Here is a 26,631-nt window from a genome sequence, read left to right as displayed (position 1 = left end):
TGGGAGGTTTTTTTGTTATGTATATTTTTCAGTAAAAAAAAAAAAAAAAGAAAAAACCTAAGCTGAGGATAAAAATACGTATTTTAGAGCAGATAAACATAGAGTTTGCAACCTGCCCCAAATTCCATTTCTAGTACATGGTGTGACCCACGGCAGTGCTTAACCTGAGCTTGTCCACTTAACTCTCTGGGGAGAACAGATGTTGAATTTGACCCCCTCCTTTTATAAACATAGGGCTTCCCGGTGGCTCAGATGCTAAAGAATCTGCCTTCAATGCAGGAGACCTGGGTTCAATCCCTGGGTCAGGAAGATCCCCTGGAGAAGGAAATGGCAACTCACTCCAGTATTCTTGCCTGGAGAATCCCATGGACAGAAGAGCCTGGCGGGCTACAATCCATGGGGTGGTAAAGAGTCAGACACAGCTGAATGACTAACACGTTCATTTTTACTTTCTAAAATAAACATGTCAGGACATCTTTCTCAGTGTGAGTGAGTGTGTGAGTGTGAAAGTCGGTCAGTCCTGTCTGACTCTTGGCAATTCCATGGAATTCTCCAGGACAGAATACTGGAGTGGTTAGCCGTTCCCTTCTCCAGGGGATCTTCCCAACCCAGGTTTCGTGCATCGCAGGTGGATTCTTTACCAGCTGAGCCACAAGGGAAAGCCCATCTTTCCCAGGAAGGGACTCAAATCTAATCTTCATCACCAGACACACCTTTTCTCCCCAGCAGTCAAAAAACAAAACATCGATATTAAAATAAAAGGAACTTCTACCTCAGGGTGAAAAATACAGAAGACTGAAGGCTCTATTTACGATAGCTAGGGCATGGAAGCAGCCTAGATGTGCCTCGAAAAGTGAATGGATAAAGAAACTGTGGTCCATATATACAGTGGAATATTGCTCAGCCATGACCAGGGACGCATTTGAGTCAGTCCTAATGAGATGGATGAACCTAGAGCCTATTATACAGAGTAAAGTAAGTCGGAAAGAGAAAGACAGTTATCATAAACTAATGCATATCTATGGCATATATATTTATATATATGTATATATATATAAAGCTGGTACTGAGGAACTTATTTGCAGGGTAGCAATGTCGATGTAGACGTAGAGATCAGACTTAGGGCCACTGTGGATGGTGGGGGGGAGAAGAAGAGGGTGGGATGTACGGAGAGAGTAACATGGAACACACATCGCTATATGTAAGGGATCGAACCCAGGTCTCCCGCATTCCAGGCAGAATGCTTTAACCTCTGAGCCACCGGGCGCGTAACATAGACGGCCAATGGGAATTTGCTGTATGACTCAGGGAACTCAGAGCCCGGCTCTGAGACAACCTAGAGGGGTGGGATGGGGACGGAGCTGGGAGGGGGGGTTCAAGTGGGAGGGGACCTCGGTAAACTTATGGCTGATTCATGTGGATGTCCGGTAGGAACCAATGCAAGTTTCAATTAACAATAAATAGATTTTCAAGAAAATACGCAAGAATGAAGGAGCAGACCCTGCATGAAAAGCTGGGCGATTCAGCGCGTCAAGACTTTCGAAGCACTCTCACATGGGCGTCTCTTCTTTTCCTAAGCCCTGGCTTCTCACCAACAGCAGTTCGGCTCAGTCGCTCGGTCGTGTCTGACTCTGCGACTCCGTGCACCGCAGCACGCCGGGACTCCCTGTCCGTCACCAACTCCCGGAGGTTGCTCAAACTCGTGTCCGTTGAGTCGGCGATGCCATCCAACCATCTCGTCCTCTGTCTCACCAACATAATAAGACTTTAAGCAAGGGTGGAGATGCCCAGGAATAAGTGCAGTGATAGCGTTTCTAGAGGGATGCGTGGCTGAATCTAGCAGAAAGGGGGTCTGGGTGCCGTGAAACCACCACCTACATATGCAGCCCAGGGCACTCAGCGTCCACAGAGCCATGAAAGGTCCGTAAGATGCTTGCAGACCGGAAGAGGCTGAAGCTCTCCTTGTTACACATCTGCGCTCTCCTCCCTGCTTTGAACGTCTGGCTGGAGTCCTTGCTTAAGTTTTATATATATAAAAAAAATTCAGCTTTCTGAAGTCCCCTTTGTTATCTGTGTATGTTTGGTACCACGCAAAGGGCTTCCCTGGTGGCTCAGTGGGAAAGAATCAGCCTCCAGTGAAAGAGACACAGGTTCGATCCCTGGGTCAGGAAGATTCCCCTCGAGGAGGAAATGGCAACCCACTCCAGTATTCTTGCCTGGAGAATCCCTATGCACAGAGGACCCCAGCGGGCTACAATCCATGGGGTCGCAAAGAGTCGGACATGACTAAGGGACTACACAGCCACACCACTTGAAAGTCACTGATGCCTGATTCCTTCTGTAAATAACTATGTTCGCAGCAGTCGCCACAGGTCATGTTTAGATATAAAAATAATTGGCGGATTTGAGCAAAGCCCAGCCTGGGCACTTAAGACGTGTTTAATTATAATCATGAGGACAGGAGCTCGGGGCCGGGAGAGGAATTTGGACTTGCAGGAGCAGCAGTCACAAATGCAAGGAGCTTGGGGGAACAGCTCGTCTCAGGTGAGTAAAACAGTTTAACTTTACGACAATGTAGCCTGGGGGATGCTCATATTTTTATCTGGTCAGGGGAGAGGAAACAGACTTGAGTGTAAGTTTCAGCAAATTCTCTGTCTCTCTCTCTCTCCCTCTCCATTTCTGTCTCTCCATCTCTCAGTCTCTCTCTCTCTTTCTCCACCTCTGTCTCTCCATCTCGCTCTGCCCTTCACATTTTCTCCAATTGTAAACGCGTGTACATACGGGATCATCAATATAGACTACTTTCTCTGGCTTCCTTCACCCAGCGTATTTATCTTCCAATCCATCAATACTGTTATCTCGACGAATGGTTTGCTCCTTAAAAAAAAAAAAGAAAAATGATAATCTCTGAGTACTACGTATTCTAAGAATTTCTGGCCTCACCAGAGTGGATTGAGTCACACTCATCTGTGGGTAGACACGGGGTGTCCAGTCCTATTTTTCTGTAGTGGAGTTGACGTGTTTAGTAATTTTTTCAGGGGTGCTCTTAATGAAGGACGTGACTTTGGCCACCTCTTTAAAGACTGCTGAAAGAGAATGACGGTTATATAAGACTGTATTTGTGTGATGGGTCAGGCTGCTTGAGGCTTCTTGGTGGCTCAGAATCTGCCTGTGGGAGACCTGGGTTCGATCCCTGGGTTGGGGAAGATCTCCTGGAGGAGGGCATGGCAACCCACTCCAGTATTCTTGCCTGGAGAATCCCATGGACAGAGGACTCTGGCCGGCTACAGTCCATGGGGCTGCAGAGAGTCAGACGCAACTGAGAGATGGACACTTTCAGCTGGTCAGCTTCATGCATTTATAGATCTGAAGTCCAATAGCCTCTTGCCCATGTACCTACCTTTAATAACATTCTATGTTAAAATTAGAAAAAAATCGCAGGCTTTGGGGGTGGGGTGGGGTGAGGACTATAGACTTAGCTGGAGCAGCTTCTTGGTAGACAGGATCTTCTTGATATTTCTTAAAATCTGCAGTTGATAAGCACAGTATTTTGAGGCAGTAGCGTTCCCTTAAATTGTGAAGACAATTTTCTTCCTGTCTACTTAACAAACAGATTTTATTCCTTGCCTGTTAGGAAGGACTTTGCAGTGTTGCCTGTGACCACCTATTGTAATTCTTTTTTTAAAAAATTACTTATTTATTTTCAATACACTGGGTCTTTGATGCTGTTCTGTTCAGTTCATTTCAGTCGGTCAGTCGTGTCCGACTCTTTGCGACCCCATGGACTGCAGCATGCCAGGCCTCCCTGTCCATCACCAACTCCCAGAGTTTGCTCAAACTGATGTCCATCGAGTCAGTGACACCATCCAACCATCTCATTATCTGCCATCCCCTTCTCCTCCTGCCCTCAATCTTTCCCAGCATCAGGGTCTTTTCCAACGAGTCAGCTGTCTGCATCAGGTGGCCAAAGGATTGGAGTTTCAGCTTCAGCATCAGCCGTTCCAATGGATATTCAGGACTGATCTCCTTTAGACTGCACTGTTTGGATCTTCTGGCAGTCCAAGGGACTCTCAAGGGTCTCCTCCAACACCAGAGTTCAAAACCATCAATCCTTCGGAGATCCTTTCTGGAGGTCAAAGATGGCAAGATGGCCCTAGGAAATGGACACGCACACAGACACCCACAACACTGACTCAGACACCTCACACTGCACGCTGATCTTCAATTTACCGGCCTCGTGAAAAGTCTTTTAAATCCTGTGATTCCCCAGGCCCTTCTCCCATAAAACAGAGCAGCTATCATTAACCCCTCGAGGTGAGCCGGGCAAGGTATTTTGAGGACCCAGTGGGAAGCCGTGTGTAGCGATGCCTTGGGGTTGAGAAAACCCTATAAACTGTTTGGCGGAGTCATCAATCTTTGTTACCTGTCATTTGGTCTGTGGGGTGAGTGCCCAGCTGCCAGAACCTCGTTGAAATGGGGATTTAAAGCATCCCAAGGCAAAGGGGATACCAGGCTATATCACTCTTAGGACTCTCGTAAAACGGCCCTAATTACAGCTGCCCCACACGCTGGTCTGTGGGGAATGAGTCTGGCCGCCATAACCCCCAGCTCTCCGCTGTTGGTCTTTGCGCTTTTCAAGGCAAGAGGCATGAGTTGTCCACCACGCTCAACCATCTTCCATGCTTCCTAGAGGAGCACACAGTAGGTCTCACACAAACACTTCCTGCTCGTGGGTGACCTTTATTTTAGAGGCTCCAGATTGAAAGGTTTTGTTGCTTGTGTTACTTGAGAAAGTTCTTTTATTAACATTCTTATCTAGGAACCACAGGGTGTCTTTCTCATCTTTTTATTGTGTGATAATCAGAAGGTGACTGAGCCTCGGAGGAAGTTGTTACATTAACTGGTGAAGAATATTTAGAATGGAACCGAGGATGTAAGTTAGAGGGCTTCCCTGCTGTGGTGTTGGAGAAGACTCTTGAGTCCCTTGGACTGCAAGGAGATCCAACCAGTCCATCCTAAAGGAGATCAGTCCTGAGTGTTCCTTGGAAGGACTGATGTTGAAGCTGAAACTCCAATCCTTTGGCCGCCTGATGCAAAAATACTGACTCATTGGAAAAGACCCTGATGCTGGGAAAGATTGAGGGCGGGAGGAGAAGGGGACGACAGAGGATGAGATGGTTGGATGGCATCACCGACTCAATGCACATGAGTCTGAGGAAGCTATCGGAGTTGGTGATGGACAGGGAATCCTGGCGTGCTGTAGTCCATGGGGTCGCAAAGAGTTGGACATGACTGAGCAACTGAACTAAACTGAACTGTGGCTCGGACGGTAAAGAATCTGCCTGCAATGCAGGAGACCTGGGTCCTATCGTTGGGTCTGAAGATGCCCTGAAGAGGGACATGGCCACCCACATAAGTCCTGCTGCCTGGAGAATCCCGTGGACAGAGAATGCTGGTGGGCTACAGTCAATGGGGTCGCAGAGAGTCAGACACGACTGAGCGACTGGGCACGCATAGTTAAATGAGACCTGAATCTTTGTGCCCACGTCCTCCCCCTTGCCCTGAAACCTATAATTTAGAGTTCCAAATGAAAACCAGAAAGAAGCTAGGCTACTTTGAAGAGAGAAAACACCCCATCTACACTCCTCAGGAAACTGCAATAGAGTATGCTTTAATGAAAGTTTATCTTTACTTCATCGTTCAGTTCAGTTCAGTTCAGTCCAGTTCAGTCGCTCAGTCGTGTCGGACTCTTTGCGACCCCATGAATCGCAGCACGCCAGGCCTCCCTGTCCATCACCAACTCCCGGAGTTCACCCAAACCCACGTCCATCGAGTCAGTGATGCCATCCAGCCATCTCATCCTCTGTCGTCCCCTTCTCCTCCTGCCCCCAGTCATTGGGGAAAAAAAGATGTAGGGCTTAGAATGTTGAAAAAAAAAATCAGTCACATGAAAAATACAATTCCTGGGTTAGATATATAAGAGGACACAACCCCTTCTTCCAACAGCCCAGGAGAGTGTGGTCTAATTGATAGCTTTTCGTTCTCAAGGGTTTCACGACACTAGAAGACAAGTAATACAATCCTGAAAAAAGCATATCAGACATTTTACTGTAGTCTTTCACCGTGATTGATCAGTGCCCTCAGAATGAAGGGTTTTTGTTGTTGGACCTACATAAAGGGTGGGAACTATGCCATCGCTGCTGCTGCTAAGTCGCTTCAGTCGTGTCCGACTCTGTGCGACCCCATAGCTGGCAGCCCACCAGGCTCCCCCGTCCCTGGGATTCTCCAGGCAAGAACACTGGAGTGGGTTGCCATTTCCTTCTCCAATGCATGAACATGAAAAGTGAAAGTGAAGTCGCTCAGTCGTGTCCGACTGTTCGCGACCCCATGGACTGCAGCCCATCAGGCTCCTCTGTCCATGGGATTTTCCAGGCAAGAGTACTGGAGTGGGGTGCCATCGCAATGACCCGCAAATGAAGGGATCGTGCATGACGTCGCCATATTCTGTCTGCACCAACATCACTTGTGTGCAACTCAGTGTAAAGAATTCAGTGGCTGTTTGTCACGTGAGACTCTCTGAGACCCCAAGGACCGCAGCTCGCCAGGCCTCCCTGTCCATCACCATCTCCCGGAGTTTACTCAAACTCATGTCCATCGAGTCGGCGATGCCATCCAACTATCTCCTCCTCTTTCATCCTCTTCTCCACCTGCCGTCAACCTTTCCCAGCATCAGGGCCTTTTCAGTGGGTTGCTGTAAAAAAAGACAAAACAGGCTCCTTCACACTTTGGAGCATAACCGCCCAGTTATAAGAAAAATAACCGCTTTGCAAACTTCATTGTTTATTTGCTTCTTTTCTAGGCAACAGTAAGACGCCATGAAACAGCCGTTCTGTGGCTGGTAAGCAGGAAACCTTATAAACCTTTGTTATTGTCTGTCTCTAGAGAAAAGGGTGCTTTGTCCAAGTCTTCCTCAATCCTGAGGATGTTTCGTCTGTTTATACGTGATAAGCGCACAGGGGAGAGTGGTGGGTGCTGTAGCGGTTGGTGGGGTCAAATAGAAGGGTTTTCTAAGGGGCTTGCCTGGTGGCTCAATCGGTAAAGTATCCATCTGCCAATGCAAGAGATGAGGGCTTGATCCCTGGAGAGGGAAATGGCAACCCACCCCAGCATTAAAATTAAGTCCCTCAGTTGTGTCCGACTCTCTGCAACCCCATGGACTGTAGCCCACCAGGCTCCTCTGTCCGTGGGATTCTCCAGGCAAGAATACTGGACTGGGTTGCCATTTCCTTCTCTAGGGGAGCTTCCCGACCCAGGGGTTGAACCCATGTCTCCTGCATTGCAGGCAGACGCTTTACCGTCTGAGCCATCAGGGAAGCTCTGGTATTCTTGCCTGAGAAATCCCATGGACAGAGGAGCCTGGTGCGCTACACTCCATGGGGGTTGCCAAGAGTTGGACTCGACTTAGCAACTAAACCACCACCACCGTCATGCTAACTTAGTAGGAATGACAGCGTGTTTAGGAATTCACAGAGTAAACTCACAGAGCAAGGCCTTTTAGAGATGCGAGCGGCGCAGCAGGGAACGTCATGGACCACTCTTAAGGATTTTTAAGGAGGGTCGTCTGTGGTCCGGAGCTTCCCAGGTGGAATCCGCCTGCCTGTGCAGGAGATGTAAGAGACACAAGTTCGATCCCTGGGTCGGGAAGATTCCCCTGGAGGCAGAAATGGCAACCCGCTCCAGCATTATTGCCTGGAGAATCCCACGGACAGACGAGCCTGGCGGGGCTACAGTCCACGGGGTCGCAAAGAGTTGGCCACAGCTGAGCTTCTAACACATGGATGAGTCCACAGTCCAAAATTTAGTAGCATGTATGGATACGTTCAATTTCATTTTTCAGACGTTAAAAGAATTCCTAGCATTTATTGTTGTTTTTGCAGCCGAGCTCCCCCACCCGAATTGTTTTGCAGACATGTTTTCCTGACGAAGGAAAAGGAAGAGTCATGTTCTGTGCACACATGCAGTTCCCTCTGAAAATCCAGTTTTTCATCATTTCTTCCCGGGCTCAGAGCCAAGAAGTTAGTACAGTCTCTGCTTTCCCATCTGTGTGGCTGCGAGCAAAGTCATGAAGTTATAAAGTCTATTAAAACCGAACAGTTGAGCAGGAAAGAAAATCAAGCCTGATGAGCTGGCTCTTAACCTCTGACTTTCCATTTTGCTTATACTAAGAAATTAAATTGTTAGGCTTTTTTCTGAAACCTCTGTCCTTATTTCAAAGGCCTCCTGTCACGATCACAGTTGAAAAATTATGAGGAATTTAATGTCACAATGCATTTAGAATTGATTTGTAAACTATAAGACCTTAGGGCTTCCCAGGTGGCCCTAAAAAATCTCCCTGACAATGCAGAAGATCCGTGAGACTCGGGTTCGATCCCTGGGTTGGGAAGATCCCCTGGAGGAGGGCATGGCAACCCACTCCAGTGTTCTTGCCTGGAGAATCCCATGGACAGAGGAATCTGGTGGGCTACAGTCCATGGGGTCGCGAGTGCGCGCGCGCACACACACACACACACACACAGATCTGTATGTATTAATCTATATGATTAATATAAATCATAGCCTCAAATGTTTTTGTGTGGTTTCTGAGTAAAGCAGCTCCAGGGACACTGTAGAAATACATTATTTCCTATTTAGCTTTTGATCACACGGTACAGCTTGCAGGGTCTCAGTTCCCCAACCAGGGATTAAACCCAGGCCCTGGCAGGGAAAGCCTGGAATCTTAACCGGGAAGTCTCCAGGGAGCTCCCTATGAATTCCTGTTCCGCATGAGGGCTCCGCCGTCGTGTCCCACTCTGCGACCGCATGGGCTGTAGCCACGCCCCCCCACCCCAGGATACTCTGTCCATGGAGTTCTCCAGGCAAGAACACTGCAGTGGGTTGCCATTCCCTTCTCTGGGGGATCTTTCTTTTTGACGCAGGGATTGAACCCGGGTCTTCTGCATTGGAGGCAGATTCTTTACCTTCTGAGCCACCAGGGAAGCCAGTCAGAACACTGGAGTGGCCATTTCCTCCTCCAGGGGGATCTTCCCAACCGAAGGATTGAACCCACATTTCCAGCGTATCCTACGTTGTGGGTGGATTTTCTACCCCTGAGCCACCGGGGAAGCCTCAGTTCCTGTTTTCAGTTACCTGCAAATTTGAACTGACGGTTTCTGGGTGTTTTTTTTTTTAATTTATTTACTTTAATTGGAGGCTAATTACTTTACAATATTGTAGTGGTTTTTGCCGTACATTGACATGAATCAGCCATGGGTGTACATGTGTTCCCCGTCCTGAACCCCCGTCCCACCTCCTTCCCCATCAGTTGCTTCTGGTTGAGCTTTTTTTCTTCTTCTTCTTCTTTCCCCGCCCGCCCCCTTGCAGGCGCTGCTGGCTGTCAGCATCCCTGTGGTGCTTCTGTGGGAGCCTTCAGGGAATGTTCGTCACCAGGAACTCGAGGCCCAACATCGTCCTCTTCATGGCGGATGACCTTGGGATGGGAGACTTATGCTGCTACGGGAATAACTCAGTGAGGTAAAGAGACCATCAGGTACATCAATAAATGAACACAAAAGGAGAAAAGAAAGAAAGTCCCTGTGGATGGTAGTGCCCCGCCAGCCACGTCTCTTGTGTTGGAGGAGAATGACCTTCAGGGAGCAGCTTTCCGTCAGAACAGCAGAAGGCTTTGTCTTACCAAAGCTGCAAAACTTCAGGAGAGCGTTTGGCTCCATTCGCTCCAAGCTTAGTGTGGGGGCTTCCCGGGTGGCGCTAGGGGTAAACAACCCACCTGCCAATGCAGGAGACGTGGGTTCGATTCCTGGGCGGGGAAGATCCCCTGGACGAGGAAATGGCAACCCGCTGCAGTCTTCTTGCCTGGAGAATCCCAAGGATAGAGGAGCCTGGTGGGCTGCAGTCCATGTGGTCGCCCAGAGTCGGACACGACTGAGCGGCTAACACACTTTCGCTTTTCGCCTGGTGATATCTGACTATGAGCTGTGTTGGACTGTCGTCATCTTGCCTGGCGGTGCGTGGCTTGGCCCTCTGGTTCCCATCTGTGTCTCACCAGGGATGGAGTAGATCGGTGGATTGATGTGTGAAAAAGGACGTCTTTCAGGTGGACTGGAAACAGAGTCAGGTTGACTTCCCAGACAGGATGCCCCTGAATCTTGCTCGCTTTGTGGGGCGGAGGGATTCAGAAGCTCGCCTGCCGACTTCTCCGTCTATCCACAGCACGCCGAACATCGACCGGCTGGCCAGGGAGGGCGTGAGGCTCACCCAGCACTTGGCGGCCGCCTCCATGTGTACACCGAGCAGGGCCGCCTTCCTGACCGGCCGCTACCCTGTCAGATCAGGTGGGGCACGGGAAAGGGACCGCTGCAGCTCTCTCTCTCTCTTTTTTTTTTAAAAAGGTGTTTATTTGTTGAGCGTTGGATTGCTCCAGGTCTTTGTGGCAGCAAGCAGGATCCTGAATCTTCCCTGACCAGGGGTCGAACCCGTGACCCTCCCCCAACACCATCCCCCACCCCAATGCCCCCCTCCCCCCATCCCCCTCCCTGCACGGGAAACAAGGAGTCTTAGCCACTGGACCTTCAGAAAGGCCTCCTGCAACTCTTCATGCAAACTTGCCAAGGTCCCTTGGAAGTGCTAAGAATCTAAATTCACACGGGAGTTGTGTTGCTATACCTGGGCATCTGAAAGAGGTGTGTGTCTTGGCTAGGGGCCACCAAGCCTGCTGACCGGTGTGCATATAGTGAGATGGTTTGATCCCCTGGTGGGCAACTTGCAGATGACCTTGAATGTGCCCTTTTCCAGAAATTGGTAGTAAGAGCCCCCCAGGAGGCTCCTTGTGTCTTAAAGCTAGCAGAGATTTTTTATTTTTTTATTTTTAATAAAAGTGGGTTTTCATGAAAGGAGATGTGTCCAGTCTTTGGGGATGAGATTGAACATCAGAAAGACCAGTTGAGAAGAAAGTCTGGTGGAGAAAATGGAAAGGAAAATGATGGATTCTTTATAATGAGTTCCTCCTCACCCCGCCCCCCATCACAGTTTCAACATGTAGCCTTAAGCAAGTTGAGGGGCATGATCCCAACTTAATTTTTTCTTTTTTTTTTTTTTTGCATCATTAGTTTGGAACTGGGGGGCTTCCCTGATGGCTCAGTGGGTAAAGAATCCACCCCGCAGTGCAGGAGACATAGGAGACTTGAGTTCGATCCCTGGGTGGGGAAGATCCCCTGGAGGAGGGCATGACCACTCACTCCCAGGAGTGTTGCCTGCATAGACAGAGGAGCCTGCCCGGCTGCAGTCCGTGGCCTTGCCATAATGAGACCACAGCCCTCACCCGCTGTCTGCTTCTGTGAACACAGGAATGGCGTCCTCCTCTAATATGAATCGTGACGTGGTCTGGCTCGGAGGGTCGGGCGGGCTGCCCCCCAACGAGACGACTTTCGCCAAGCTTCTGCAGCATCGAGGTTACCGCACGGGACTCATAGGTATGGCCTTGACCGTGAAATCTTGGTTTTCTGGGATCCCTTTCCTCGTGGTCATCCTTCCCAGGGAGGCTGGCTTAGTACACAGTAGTTGGCACCTCTTTAAGATGATACACCGTGAGGGGGAGAGTAATTTAAGGGACAATTTTGAGGGCCTTCGGTATTGAGAAACAAGTGTGCCGAGGATCTCCAGAAAGCAAGGTAAGTATGCTGATGGTTCGTTTCTCCCGAAATGGAATACTTTGCAGAGAGGGTGCTACTCCTGTGATAGCAGGGGTAGCAATGTTTAAGGGTGTGCCCTTGAACTTGAGAACCGAAGGCTGGAGTGGTGATCAAATACAGGCAATGCTTGCTTTGTTGACTTAGGTTGCCTGACATTCTATAACCTCATGGTGGGGAGGTGTGATGAGTGAGACAGGATGACCCCAAGGAACTTTTTCCCAAAGAATTCTGGTCTGATGAGTGATTCCTCTAAGATGAGACTCTGTGAGCAAAGAATTAAAGAGACAGGCTGCTTGCTTGCTATGTGTGTGTTAGTCGCTCAGTCGTGTCCAACTCTTTGAGACCCCGTGGACTGTAGCCCGCCAGGCTCCTCTGTCCATGGGATTTTCCAGGCAAGAATACTGGATTGGGTTGCCATTTCCTTCTCCAGGGGATCTTCCCCACCCAGGGATCAAACCTGGGTGTCCTGCCTTGCAGGTGGATTCTTTACCGTCTGAGCCCCCAGCGAAGCCTGCTTGCTTGGTATAGCCACTGCTTTTAAGATTCTCAGTGTGAATTGCAAGACTATTAAGTCATCAGAGATGTTCTAAAAAAACAACAACAACAAAAAAAGGAATGACTTTGCATCCTTCATAAACGACAGAGGCAGTTCATTCCTGTAAAATTCTTGGTAGCATGGTGTGAATGGAGTTTTCTAAAGCATCTTTCAGGGAACTCTCCAGGGCACCTTTAAATCTGGGGTTAAATTCACCTCTGCCGTAACCAAGTAATGAGTGAGATGTCGGCTGATCAATAGATCTAGATGGTGAATCTTCTCCCTGTTAATAAAAGCTTCAAGAACCCGCCTGCCAATGCAGGAGACTCGGGTTCGATCCCTCGGTTCGGGAAGATCCCCTGGAGGAGGCAACAGCAGCCCGCTCCAGGATCCTTGCCTGAAGAATCCCCATGGACAGAGAGGAGCCTGGCGGGGCTCCAGTCCACGGGGGTTGCAACGAGTCGGACATCGCTGACCACAGTCCCACGGAACACAGGAAGATGCTACGTCTGCTGTAACTTCTTTTTTTTAAAAAATTAAATTAATTTATTTTAATTGGTAATAAAATATTAATTTATTTTATTTTACCTAATTACAATATTGTGGTGGTTTTTGCCATACATTGACATGAATCCGCCCTGGGTGTCTGCCATAACTTCCTTATTTTCTTATTATTTATTTTAATTGGGGGCTAATTACAATATTGCAGTGGTTTTTGCCTTACGTTGAGATGAATCCGCCCTGGGTGTCCACGTGTCCGCCAGAACTTTCTGCTGAGGGCGACGCCCCTCCCAGAAAGGGACAGATGCCGTTGTTGCCACGGCAACGTCTCTGCGTCTCCCCGCTCCCAGGAAAGTGGCACCAGGGTCTAAGCTGTGCGTCCCGCGACGACCACTGCTATCACCCGCTCAACCACGGCTTCGACTACTTCTACGGGATGCCGTTCGAGCTCCTGAGCGACTGCCAGGGGTTCCACACTCCCGAGCTGCACCGTCAGCTGAGGGTCCAGCTCTGGGTGTGCACGGTGGTGCTGGGCCTCATCCCCCTGCTCCTGCTCGTCCCCACCTGCGTGCGCTGGTTCCTGGTCCCCTGGCCGGTGATCCTGGCCTTCGCCCTGCTGGCCCTCGTGTTCTTCGTGTCCTGGTTCTCCAGCTACGGCTTTACCCGCCGCTGGAACTGCGTGCTCATGCGGGACCACGAGATCATTCAGCAGCCGGTCAGACTGGAGAGGCTCGCCTCGCTCATGCTCAAGGAGGCGCTGGCCTTCATTGACAGGTAGGCCGTCTCTTTCTGGCTGGATGCCCACCCCCCACCCCCCACCAACCCCTCACCCCAGTCACAGACTTTCGACTTTTTTTTTTTTTTTCCAGCGAAGTTGGGTACCGCTTGGTGAAAGGCTCTTTGTGTGTGTGCCTATGTGTGCGATATTTGTGATACAATGAACTCTCTTTAAGATAAATAAGAGTGTTGTTTCATTAAAAAAAAATAGATGCATTTAAAAAAATGTTTTGATTTATTTGGGGCTGCGCTGGGTTTTCGGTGTTGCTAAGGGTGGGCTTCCCAGGAGGTGCTTAAGCGGTGAAGAACCTGCTGCCAAAGTGAGAGAACCAAGTTCGGTCCCTGGGTTGGGAAGATCCCCTGGAGCAAGGGCATGGCGACCCACTCCAGTATGCTTGCCTGGAGAATCCCATGGACAGACGAGCCTGGTGGGCTACAGTCCATGCGGTCGCAAAGAGTCGGGCATGACCAAGTGACTAACGCTTCTTTATACCACTGGACCACCAGGGGAACCCAACAGTTAAATGTCCTGCAAAATTTGAACATTGAAAAGGGAAAGAAATATGTTTAGCTCCCTTAGGAAAAAAAAAACAAAACACGCAATTCCTCTATTTTAATCAATACTGTTTTTTCTTCCTGTACCCCCTTAGGTATAAGCGTGGACCATTCCTGCTTTTCATATCCTTTCTGCACGTCCACACGCCTCTGGTCACCAAGGAGAAATTCGTCGGGCACAGTAAATTCGGCTTGTATGGCGACAACGTGGAAGAGATGGATTGGATGGTGGGTAGGTGATCACTCTCTGATTTTGAAGCATCTTATTTACAGACTAGAGGAAAATGAGTCTCCATGAATGGCATCAAATAAGGGACAACCCCCTGCATGTTTTGGGAAGTGGACGTGTATTTGTTGTGCTGAATTACAGGAAAAGCTGGCTCTAGGTGCAGTGAAGTTTTCTGAGGAAAGAGCATGATTTATGGAATACAGGTTCTCCGGTTTAAAGAGAACCACTTTCCCAAAAAACTCATTTGGGGGACGAATAACGTTGTGCTGTAGAGCTGACTCACTGGACGAGCCCTTGATGCTGAGAATGACTACGTAATGTTTCTGTATTACATGTTATATAGTCTCATATCTCCTCCTTCTGCTCTGGCGTGTCCGACTCTTTGCGACCCCGTGGACTGTAGCCCGCCAGGCTCCTCTGTCCATGGGATTCTCCAGGCAAGAATCCTGGAGTGGGTTGCCGTGCCCTGCTCCAGGGGATCTTCCCGACCCAGGGATCGAACCTGAGCCTCCTGCATTGGCAGGTGGGTTCTTTAGCACTGAGCCGCCTGGGAAACCCTATATGTAAGATATAACATAGTGTATAATACTCGGAATCTTAGCAACATTACATGGCATAATTATATACATATATTTACACATTAATATAAACCATCTCTATGGTTTATTGGGGGCTGCCTTGGTGGTTTGGATGGTAAAGAATCCACCTGCAATTCAGGAGACCCAGTCTTGATCCCTGGGTTGGGAAGATCCCCTGGAGGAGGAAATGGCAATCCACTCCAGTATTCTTGCCTGGAAGATCCCACGGGCAGAGGAGCCTGGTGGGCTACACTCCATGGGGTCTCAAAGAGTCAGACACGACTTACGGACTAAACCACCACCACCATACTTATTATATAAATAATACATTACAAATCATCTTCTTATATATATTTGTATTAAATATATGCTTAGCATAAACCATTACATATGTCATATGGTATCATAAATATATAATAAATAATTATACATATATAAAATATCATATGCTGTATTGTATATACGGTATATTATGAATATATATCATATATATGGTCTATTACATATATATGGTATATTATGTATATATATGGTAGATATGCTATATTATATATAATGGTATATTACATATATATGGTATGTATGGTATATTATGTATAATGGTATATTACATATGTATGGTATGTATGGTATATTACATATATATATGATATGTATGATATATTACATATATATGGTATATCATTATAATGGTATATTACATATATATGGTATATAATGTATAATGGTATATTAGGTATATATGGTATGTATGGTATACTATGTATATATATGGTATGTATGGTATATTATGTATATATGGTATATCATGTATAATGGTATATTATGTATAGATATGGTATATATGGTATATTACATATATATGGTATATATGGTATATTACATATAATGGTATATTACATATACATGGTACGTCATGTATAATGGTAGATTACGTATATATGGTATGTATGGTATATTATGTATATATATGGTATGTATGATATATTACATATAATGGTATATTACATATATATGGTATATCATGTATAATGGTATATCACATATATATGGTATATAATGTACAATGTTATATTAGGTATATATGGTATGTATGGTGTACTATGTATATATATGGTATGTATGGTATATTACGTATATATGGTATATTACGTATAATGGTATATTACATATACATGGTACGTCATGTATAATGGTAGATTACGTATATACGGCGTATTATAAATAGTGTCTATTGCAGATCTGTATTACACATAGTGTATATATCGTATATATACGAGTGTCTACAATGGTGATTTAGTGCAGATTATACAACAGAAAGTAGGAGAATGGTCTTAGCGCTACATGTAACCGTGTTGCATGTTTACAATGAACCACACAGCGTTACACACGCAATGCTAGAGACGCACCGGAAGACCCTCGATGCGCAGTGAAACGTGACTGCTTCCGTCTTCCCCCTCCACCAGGAAAGGTCCTGGAGGCCCTGGACCGGGAGCGCCTGGCCAACCACACGCTGGTCTACTTCACCTCGGACAACGGGGGCCGCCTGGAGGCGCAGGACCGCAGCGGGCAGCTGGGCGGCTGGAACGGGCGCTACAAAGGTGCTGCGTGCGGGTGGGGGCTGTCCCCGCGGGGCGCCGAGGCAGGACCCGCCTGGCTTCGTGCCTGCGTGCTCAGTCGCTTCCGTCGTCTCTGACCCTTGGGTCTCAGCATCTCTGCAACGTCCAGTCAGTCCCCCACGCTCCGAAGTCTCTTTGCTTCTAAGAGGTTTAATCTGTGGAGCCTTCCTCTCCTTGTTGACCCCATGCCCGCCAAGGTTCCTCTATCCATGCGACTGTCCAGGGAAGAATATTGCAGTGCATTGCCATTCCCTTCTCCAGGGGATCTTCCTGGCCCAGGGATTGAACCCTGGTCTCCTGCACTGGCAGGTGGATTACTGACCCACTGAGCCACCTGGAAAGCCCTCACCTGGCTTTGCTTTGTCTTAACTCATTTGCAAAGATCGTTGGGGGAGTTCTGTGTGCGTTATACTCGCTTAGGAAGCTAGATGGGGAAAGACTGCATATTTGGGGACACGCCCAAGAGTCTACGACAAAAAATTTCTTGAGTCATGAAAGATTCCTGAGAGGAAGGGCACAGGACCTCAGTGACTGTCTCAAAGACAGTCTTATTCTTAGCCCATGACGTCAGCACAGCTGACGGCATAATATACAGATTAGGAAAGCGCTTCTTTTCTAATGATCATTACTGGGTTTGTCGCCTAGACCCTGGAAGTCCGCAGCTGGAGTTTTCAAGTCTTGAAAGCAAGAACTTGGCCTCGGTGTCCTTTGTATCTCTCTGTGAATATATTTTACTGGTTTGTTGTTCCGTGGCTTTGTCATATCCAACTCTTTGCGAGAAGGATATGGCAACCCACTCCAGTATTCTTGCCTGGAGAATTCCACAGACAGAGGAAACTGGCGGGCTACCGTCCATGGCGTCGAAAAAGAGAGGAATGCTCCGTAGATTAAATATTTTAGAAGGGAAGAGATTTCAGAGCCTGGAGAGTGGACGTTGAAGAGATGCTGAGATTCAGAACTGAACTGGGTTTGGGAACGGAGCCCAAGCGTTTTCTGAATGTTGAGCTTTAAGCCAAGCTTTCTCACTCTCCTCTTTCATTTTCCTCAAGAGGCTCTTTAGTTCCTCTTTGCTTTCTGCCATAAGGGTGGTGTCATCTGCATATCTGAGGTTATTGATATTTTCTGCCCACGATCTTAATTCCAGCTTGTCACTGGTGTGGCCAGTGGCAATTTTCAGATACACAGAGAATGAGTCCGTGGGGTTGAATGCCCCTTCGGTTTTTCGTCTTTGCTTTCAGGAGGCAGAGGCATGGCTGGATGGGAAGGAGGCATCCGGGTGCCCGGAATTTTCCGGTGGCCAACAGTCCTGGAGGCGGGGAAGGTCATCGACGAACCTACAAGCCTCATGGACATTTTCCCGACGCTGTCTTATATCGGAGGAGGCATTCCGCCACTGGGCAGGTACAAGAGCATGCTTGCCCCTTGTGGAGGGAGATATATTTGGCCGCCAGGCTCCTCTGTCCATGGGGATTCTCTAGACAAGAATACTGGAGTGGGTTGCCGTTTCCTCCTTTAGGGGGATCTTCCTGACCCAGGGATTGAATCTGGGTCTCCCACCTTGCAGGCAGATTCTTTACCATCTGAGTCTCCAGGGAAGCACATAGTTGGCACCTATGCAGATGTATTAGAAAATTGTATGTGTGTGAAGCGTGTTACTGAACCCTCAGTATTCTGCTGTGATGGCCAGATGACTTCTTTCTCCCCACAGTTCATGGTAGAATCGCTTGTCCATTTTCCTCTCAAAACATGTTCTTATTCTCTCTCTCATGCTGCCAAGTCGCTTCAGTCGTGTCCAACTCTGTGCGACCCCATAGACGGCAGCCCACTAGGCTCCCCCGTCCCTGGGATTCTCCAGGCAAGAACACGGGAGTGGGTTGCCATTTCCTTCTCCAATGCATGAAAGTGAAAAGTGAAAGTGAAGTCGCTCAGTTGTGTCCAGCTCCTAGCGACCCCATGGACTGCAGCCCACCAGGCTCCTCCATCCATGGGATTTTCCAGGCAAGAGTACTGGAGTGGGGTGCCATCGCCGTCTCCAACGCATGAAAGTGAAAAGTGGAAGTGAAATCGCTCAGTTGTGTCTGACTCCTAGCGAGGAGGAGCCTGGTGGGCTGCAGTCCATGGGATTTTCCAGGCAAGAGTACTGGAGTGGGGTGCCATTGCCTTCTAGGCTCATCTCTGGTGGCCTTCGGGGTGGGAGCTGAGCCTCCTTCATTTTTGTATCCCTCACAGCATCTAAATACTTAGTCACTTGAGTCTTAGTGTCCGACTCTTTGCGACCCCATGGACTGTAGCCCCGCCAGGCTCCTCTGTCCATGGGATGCTCCAGGCAAGAATCCTGGAGTGGGTTGTCATGCCCTTCTCCAGGGGATCTTCTGGATCCAGGGATTGAACCCAGGTCTGCTGCACTGCAGGCGGATTCTTTACCAGCTGAGCCTCCTGGGAGGCCCTGCATTGTATAGACCATTAAATAAATATTTGCTACGTGAATTCCCAAATAAAAGTGGGTACGTGTCCATCTGTATGTGATGAAGTTTGATGCTTTTCTCTATCGGATTTGAAATGAATAAATAAAGTAGGAATAGTGACTCAATGGACGTGAATCTGAGCAAAATCTAGGAGATATTGGAGAACAGAGGCGCCTGGCAGGATGCAGCCCGTGGGGTCGCAAAGAGTGAGACACGCCTGAGTGACTGAACATACCTGTTTATTTGAGGCAGGGTTTCTGTTGAATCAAATGAGTGTTGTTGTTCAGTCGCTCAGTCGTGTCCGACTCTTTGCGACCCCATGGACTGTAGTTCACCAGGCTTCCCTGTCCTTCACCATCTCCCGGAGCTTGCTCAAACTCATGTCTACTGAGTCAGTGATGCCATCCAACCTTCTCATCCTCTGTCGTCCCCTTCTCCTCCCGCCTTCACTCTTTCCCAGCATCAGGGTCTTTTCCAGTGAGCTGGCTCTTTGCATCAGGTGGCCAAAGTCTTGGAGCTTCAGTTTCTGCACGTGTCCTTCCAATGAATATTCAGGACTCATCTCCTTTAGGATGGACTGGTTGGGTCTCCTTGCAGTCCAAGGGACTCTCAACAGTCTTCTCCAGCATCACCGTTCAAAAGCATCCATTCTTGGGCGCTCAGCCTTCTTTATGGTCCAACTCTCAAATCCGTACATGACTCCTAGAAAAACCATAGCTTTGACTGTGAGTGTAAAGCACTCAACTATCTAATCCATGGGACTCGTGCATGGTGTCTGACAAGGGGCCAGAGACATAGCTCCAGCTGCTCACCTCTCCCACTGTCTTAGAAACTGTAATACGTTACACTTCTTCTTCATCTTTATAAATTGTGGAATGAGTGGAAATGCGTGTTGAGTTTTCAGTGGGATTTTCCTTGTCCTTGTCCACTCCTCCCCCCTCCTGCCTCCCCTTCCTACCTCCTCCTCTGCCTTCTGCTCCTTTTTCTTGTTCTTCCAGCTCGCTTCTCTCTTCCTCCTCCTCGTCTGCCGTAAAACGTAAAACGCGAGACTCGACCGCGCCTCCCTCACCGCTCTCTGCGTCTCCGCTTCTCTCCCCAGAGTGATTGACGGCCGGAACCTCATGCCGCTCTTGGAAGGCAGGGTCTCCCGCTCGGAACACGAGTTCCTCTTCCACTACTGCGGGGCCTCTCTGCACACGGCCAGGTGGTATCAGAAGGACTGTGAGTATGAGGGTGGCCGACACGTGCGGACACAGCAAGGACACCTCCTTGTCTCTTTCGTCTCCTGGGGGAGGGCACACTCTGTGCGGTGAACACCCCTTGTCATGGTTGTTCTAGATCCTGCAGAAAGTGACTTAAAAACAGCGGTTCGTTATGGTAGAAATCACAGTAGGATTTTAGAGGTATGTCTGTGCACGTGTGTCCCTAAGCTCTTATGCATAATTTTGACAAAGGGAGGAAGAAGGCCAGGTAGAGACAGAGAGAATGAATTCCCGTAACAGAGGACACAGAGATAATTAGCAACAAGAGCTAACGTCTTTGGTCGAACCCAGACATCAGTCACGAACTGCCACCTCCTGAGTCATTGCCTGAGTTCCACTGTCTGGTAAATTCATGCAAACAGATATTAATGGACAAACGGCATCAATTTCCTCACACCTGTAAAAAAAAAAAGAGCTCTTTTGGAGACATTCCAGATTTTTGACTGGATTTGGCGATTCACTGAAAAGGTATCGATGGTCGCACGTATGATCCATCCTCCGTGGTGTGATCTGTTCTTTGAGTCAGTGTGGATGAGTCTTCCATGTAAAATAAAAACAAGGAAAAATCTCTTCCTTTTAGACTACACATCAGTTAGTTAGTTCAGTGGTAAAGAAAAAAAAGAAAACACCCTCTGCCCCTGAGGAATAAAAGCCTCCCAAATTTTCCCAGCGAGGGTTAAACAAATAGAATTTGATTCATTTTTTTCTTAATAAGGAATCTAGAAATTGGGAGCGGAGGGCTGATACAGGAACAGTGCTCAAGGCCATTATCAGGGGCCTCTGGTGTTTTTTTTTTTTTTTTTCTGTTCCCATTAAACCACTTCTGTCCTGTCGGCTTCCAGTCTCATATTTCTGACCGCATGGCTGCAAAATAGCTGCTGTTCCTCCAGGCATCACATATATGCTTCACCCAGGAAGTAGAGAGAAAAGCAAAAAGGTGGTGAAGGATTCAGCCAGGGGATTTAGTCTAATTTGATTCAGAAAGCGTAGCTGTCCCACAAGAGCCTAGCAGAGGACTTCCGTAGAAGTCTGGTTGATCAGAGATTGGGGTGTGGTTATGTTTTCTGTTTGAAACCGACCTCTGGAAATGGAATTGCTAAGCAATGGCATGAAAGACAGAGAGAGAGAGAAGAGAAGGGAGGGAGTGAGGGAAGAGGGAGGGAGGCAGAGGAATTAGATGACAGACAAATAGGTAGATATATAGATGTATGATAGAATAGACAGTTGGATAAATAGATGATAGAAAAGAAGTCTGAATGATCATTTGTGTGATGAAAGCAGCCATTCAGGTCGTAACTGTTGTCTCCCAAGGCTCTCAGGGTGAGATAAAAAGTCTTCAAGTTGCCTGTGAAATTGGGCATCGTTCTTACAGTTGAAGAAATACAACGCTGCTGTGTGATGCTGTGCAGAAGATTTTCAGTTGCTAGCAAAAGCGTTTGCTATAAATATATGTAATTTTATTGGAGGGTGATTGCTTTGTAATTTTATGTCAGTTTCTGATTTTACATTAGTTTGTGCTGTACAACAAGTGAATCAACCATATGTTTACATATCTCCCCTCCCTCTTAAGCCTTCCTCTTTCCCTAGGTCATCACAGAGCCCCGAGCTGAGCTTTCTGTGCTATATAGCAGCTTGCCACTAGCTGTGGATTTTTAATGAAAGAAAAAAAAAATCCTAAAATAATAACAAAGACGGCATCCCAGTGGGGCTCTGTTTTCCAGGCGCAACCGTGTGGAAGGTGCATTTCGTGACGCCCAAGTTCTCCCCGGAGGGAGCGGGCGCCTGCTACGGGAGTGAAGCCTGCCCGTGTTCAGGCGATGTCACCTACCACGACCCTCCCCTGCTCTTCGACATCTCGAGAGACCCTTCCGAGTCGAGACCTCTCAACCCCGACAACGAAGCCTTGTTTGACTCCGTGGTTAAGAAGATCGAAGCGGCCGTAAGACAGCACCGTGGGACCCTCACGCCGGTCCCTCAGCAGCTCTCTGTGTTCAACACCCTTTGGAAACCGTGGCTGCAGCCCTGCTGTGGGACCTTCCCCTTCTGTGGCTGCGACAGGGCGGATGACATTGTATCCGCAGCATGGTGAGCAGAGAGGGGCTGCTTCTTCCCAACCAGCAACCCTCTGTTACCGCAGAGCTCTCAGCTGCCTCATGCATTCCGCTGGGGATCAAACACGATGCCCCGCTGTCATTTTTTCTTTAAAATCCTCAGATTTTAGATCTTTCCTCAAGTCATATCCAGCAGCATGATGAAACAAAAGCGGATCCATATACCCATGAAACTATGCACCATTCATTTTACCTTTTTTTTTTGTATAATTGTGTCCTTGTTTAAGGAAGAAGGTCAAGAGGACCTTCTGCAGAGTCACAAGAATCTTGGTGATACCTTCCACAAAAAATGAGTAGAAGCAGCCGTTTTGATGTCACTGTCTTTACTTTCTCTCACGATATTGTTAGAAATGTCTCCATGCAGATTCTAAACCCAGAGACAGTTTTTGCATCCGAGCTTAGACAAATTTGGCAAGTTTCTTGTTCTCCTTTTGCATCAGGAAGACTATGAAAATTCTCAAAATAGGGAGAGAAGACACACAGCTACAGTAACGCTATGATAGTGTGGATATGTGTTTTGAAAACACTTCGCAAAACTTAGAGGAGGCAAGTAGTCTCAGCTCCGTTTCCGCATGAGGAAAGTGATTTTTGTCGTATTTAACTAATTGCACAAGATTGTATAAATGTTATGGGAAGAGAGTATTTAAGTTATATTTCTTTTCAAATCACACTGCAAACATGATGGCTGCTGCTGCTGCTAAGTCGCTTCAGTCGTGTCCGACCCTGTGCGACCCCATAGACGGCAGCCCACCAGGCTCCCCCGTCCCTGGGATTTTCCAGGCAAGAACGCTGGAGTGGGTTGCCATTTCCTTCTCCAATGCATGAAAGTGAAAAGTCAAAAGTGAAGTCGCTCAGTCGTGTCTGACTCTTAGCGACCCCATGGACTGCAGCCCACCAGGCTCCTCCATCCATGGGATTTTCCAGGCAAGGGTACTGGAGTGGGGTGCCATTGCTTTCTCCTTGATAGCAAAGTCTTGTCTGTTTTCCTTATCTTTTCTTCATCCTACTGGCTCACCATCTCCCAGAACTTGCTCTAACTCATGTCCAAAGAGTCCGTGGTGCCATCAAACCACCTCATCTTCAAAAGCCTCCTTTTCCTCCTGCCCTCAATATTTCCCAGCATCAGGGTCTTTTCCAGTGAGTTGACTCTTCCCATCAGGTGGCCAAAGTATTCGAGCCTCAGCTTCAGCATCCGTCCTTCCAATGAATATTCACAGCTGATTTCCTTTAATGCTGCATCATATAATAAATACAGATATTTACAGATAAAACTGTTTTTACCAGTGTTTCTAAACATATTCGTTGCAATAAATTGAGTGTAATGTGAAATTCAATCTCATTCATGTTAAAAAAAAAAAAAAGGAATCAGAGTATGTTCTTACATAGTCATAAATTTTGAATAGGATCTTTTTTTACTGTTTATTTTTCTATTTAACAGTGTACCAGCTGCAGAGAATTTTCTCCAAGTACTTTCACTTTAAATTCTTATAGATGTGAAATTTATTATACTTTTTTAAACAAAGTTTAAATTAAAAGGTAAAATCAGAAAGAAAGTAGAGGCTTCTGAGGCAAAATTTGGGCAAAACCTAGGGGTTCTGAGGCGAAATATGAGAGAAACCAGGGGGCTCTGAGGAAAAAAATTTGAGAGAAAGCAGAGGGTTTGGAGGCAAAATTTGACAGAAAGAAAGATCTCTTGAGGTAAAATCTGACAGAAAGATAGTCTTTCTGAAGTAAAATCTGACAGAAAGAAGACACTTCTGAGGTAAAACCTTATGGAAAGACAGTCTTTCTGAAGCAAAATATGATGAAAACTAGCACCTCCTGAGGTGGACCTGACACAAATGTGAGTTCCTGAGGCTAAATCTGACAGTCACTAGGGCATCCTGGGTTACATGTTTCATAAACCTTTTGCTTCTGAGGCAACAGACTCCTTGACACAAAAATCTCATAGAAACTAGGGGCTCCCGAGGCAAAAACTGACTGAAAGTAGATGGACCTGAGGCAAATCTCACCAAAACTAGAGGATCGTGAGGTAACAACCTCACCAGAACTAAAGGGTTCTAAGATGAATTCCAACGTTAGGTAGGGGTTTTGAGTCTAATCTGAGAGAAAGTAGGGCTTTCAGAGAGGAATATGGCAGAAACTAGAGGGTTCCTTGTTAACATGTGACACGTCTCAGCAACGAATACTTTTTGGACTTCCCTTATGGCTCACAGACTTCCCTGGTGGCTCAGATGGTAAAGCGTCTGCCTACAATGCGGGAGGCCTGGGTTCAATCCCTGGGTCGGGAAGATCTCCTGGAGAAGGAAATGGCAGTCCGCTCCAGTATTCTTGCTTGGAAAATCCCATGGACTGGAGGAGCCTGGTAGGCTATAGTCCATGGGGTCCCAAAGAGTTGGACACGACTGAGCAACTTCACTTTCACTTATGGCTCATAGCGTAAGCAATCTGCTTGAAATGCTGGAGACCTCTGTTCAATTTCTTCAGTTCAGTTCAGTTGCTCATTCGTGTCCGACTCTTTTTGACCCCATGGACTGCAGCAGGCCAGGCCTCCCTGTCCATCACCAACTCCTGGAGCTTGCTCAAACTCAGGTCCATCGAGTCAGTGATGCCATCCAACCATCTCATCCTCTGTCATCCCTTTCTCCTCCTGCCTTCAATCTTTCCCGGCATCTGGGTCTTTTCAAATGAGTCAGGAAGACCAAGTCAGGAAGAATTTCTGGAGAACGAAAAGACATTCCTCTCCGGTATTCTTGCCTAGAGAATCCCACGGACAGAACAGGCTAACGTCCACTAACGCCCATGGGGCACTAGAAGTCAGACTCAACTGACGCGACTTAGGACATACTCTATAGCACAGGGGACTCTGCTCAGTTCTTTGTAATGATTTATATGAAAAAGAATCTAAAAAAGAAATGCGCACACTGAGTTCAGTGTGCACCAGGAAGAACCTGGGTGTTCATCTGCCTGCATTGTGGGAGACCTGGGTTCGATCCCTAGGTGGGGAAAATCTCCTGGCGAAGGGATTGGCAACCCACTCCAGTATTCTTGCCTGGAGAATCCCCTGGACAGAGGAGCCCGGTGGATTTCAGTCCCAGAGTTGGACACGACTGAGTGACTTAACACTCTCAGTGAAGCTTTGAGAACATCATAAATCAACTCTACTCCAGTACAAATTTAACAAGATTTAAATGGAAAGTATATCATGTTAAACTGATAGACACCTTTGCCATTAGTCAGAGCACTCTAAACTGGGTAACAGCCTAACCGTCTTACCAAAGCGAGGGTGTACACGATGCAGTTCTGTCTATGCTTAGAGTTTGCGTGTGCATACTCAGTCGCTCAGTCGTTTCCGACTCTTGCGACCCTGTTGACTGTAGCCCGCCAGGCCCCTCTGTCCATGGGGTTTTCCAAGCAAGAATGCTCTAGTGGGATGCCGTTTCCTCCTCCAGGGGATCTTCCTGACCCAGGGATTGAACCCGAGTCTCCTGCGTCTCCTGCATTTGCCGGAGGATTCTTTACCGCTTAAACACCACCGTGTATGTATAGGGCCACACAGTTATTTTGGCCACACTGTGTAACATGTGGGATCTTAATTCCTCAACCGGGGGTTGAAGCTGCAGCACCTGACGTGGAAACACAAAGTCGTAACCACTGGATCTCCGAGGAAGTGCCTAGTAACATTTTTTTCCAATGTTGACAGTGAGGGAAGCGATGCATAAATGAGTCAAATAGTCTATAAGAAATCTCTCTACCTGCCTTTCAATATTGCTGTGAACCAGAAACTTCTCTTAAAAATATCTATATACTTGTAAAAAAAAGTTCTTTTTTCCCATCCCCAATAGCTAATAATCTGACTTATTGGACAACAGATATTTTTATTACATGTAATCATTTTATATATATCTTCATTCATGGTCAGTCACTAAGTTCTGTCCGGCTCTTTGTGACCCCATGGACTGCAGCACGCCAGGCTTCCCTGTCCTTCAGTATCTCCCAGAGTTTGCTCAGACTCATGTCCGCTGAGTCAGTGATGCCGTCCAACCATCTCCTCCTCTGGGTATCTTATATATAATAATCCTAGAAGGATGTACCCACTAGGGGGCACACGCATATTGCTGGGAACATGACTGATTAAAAACCCTGGAGGAAACAAGGTTTTCAACGTATACATTTCTTTCCTTTTCCTAAAAGTATCGCAAGTTTTCTTTTTTCTTTCTCTTTATGGGTCGTGATTTAGAATCCAGAACCACAG

General features: G+C 47.4%; 1 protein-coding gene across 2 annotated transcripts in view; it reads left to right on the top strand.

The window, feature by feature from the left end:
- Nucleotides 1-23,705, top strand: part of ARSH (arylsulfatase family member H) — a 50,057-nt gene extending 26,352 nt beyond the window's left edge. The window contains exons 2-11 of one of the 2 annotated variants that reach the window (XM_060408333.1): nt 6,860-6,898; nt 9,421-9,570; nt 10,267-10,388; nt 11,400-11,525; nt 13,131-13,554; nt 14,208-14,344; nt 16,386-16,520; nt 17,777-17,939; nt 20,103-20,224; nt 21,987-23,705. In XM_060408333.1, the coding sequence (XP_060264316.1) occupies nt 6,876-6,898; nt 9,421-9,570; nt 10,267-10,388; nt 11,400-11,525; nt 13,131-13,554; nt 14,208-14,344; nt 16,386-16,520; nt 17,777-17,939; nt 20,103-20,224; nt 21,987-22,354 (1,770 nt within the window). In that variant the 5' untranslated portion in view covers nt 6,860-6,875 and the 3' untranslated portion in view covers nt 22,355-23,705. Of the gene's footprint in view, nt 1-6,859; nt 6,899-9,420; nt 9,571-10,266; nt 10,389-11,399; nt 11,526-12,988; nt 13,555-14,207; nt 14,345-16,385; nt 16,521-17,776; nt 17,940-20,102; nt 20,225-21,986 lie in introns of those variants that run through there. The other variant, XM_060408334.1, reaches the window with a different exon arrangement.
- Nucleotides 23,706-26,631: the final 2,926 nt, after the last annotated feature.

This window comes from Ovis aries, chromosome X (assembly GCF_016772045.2).
Source record: "Ovis aries strain OAR_USU_Benz2616 breed Rambouillet chromosome X, ARS-UI_Ramb_v3.0, whole genome shotgun sequence".
Lineage (NCBI taxonomy): Eukaryota > Metazoa > Chordata > Mammalia > Artiodactyla > Bovidae > Ovis > Ovis aries.
The sequence above is the reverse complement of the archived record's forward strand: the minus strand, read 5'-3'. Positions and strand labels throughout refer to the sequence as shown.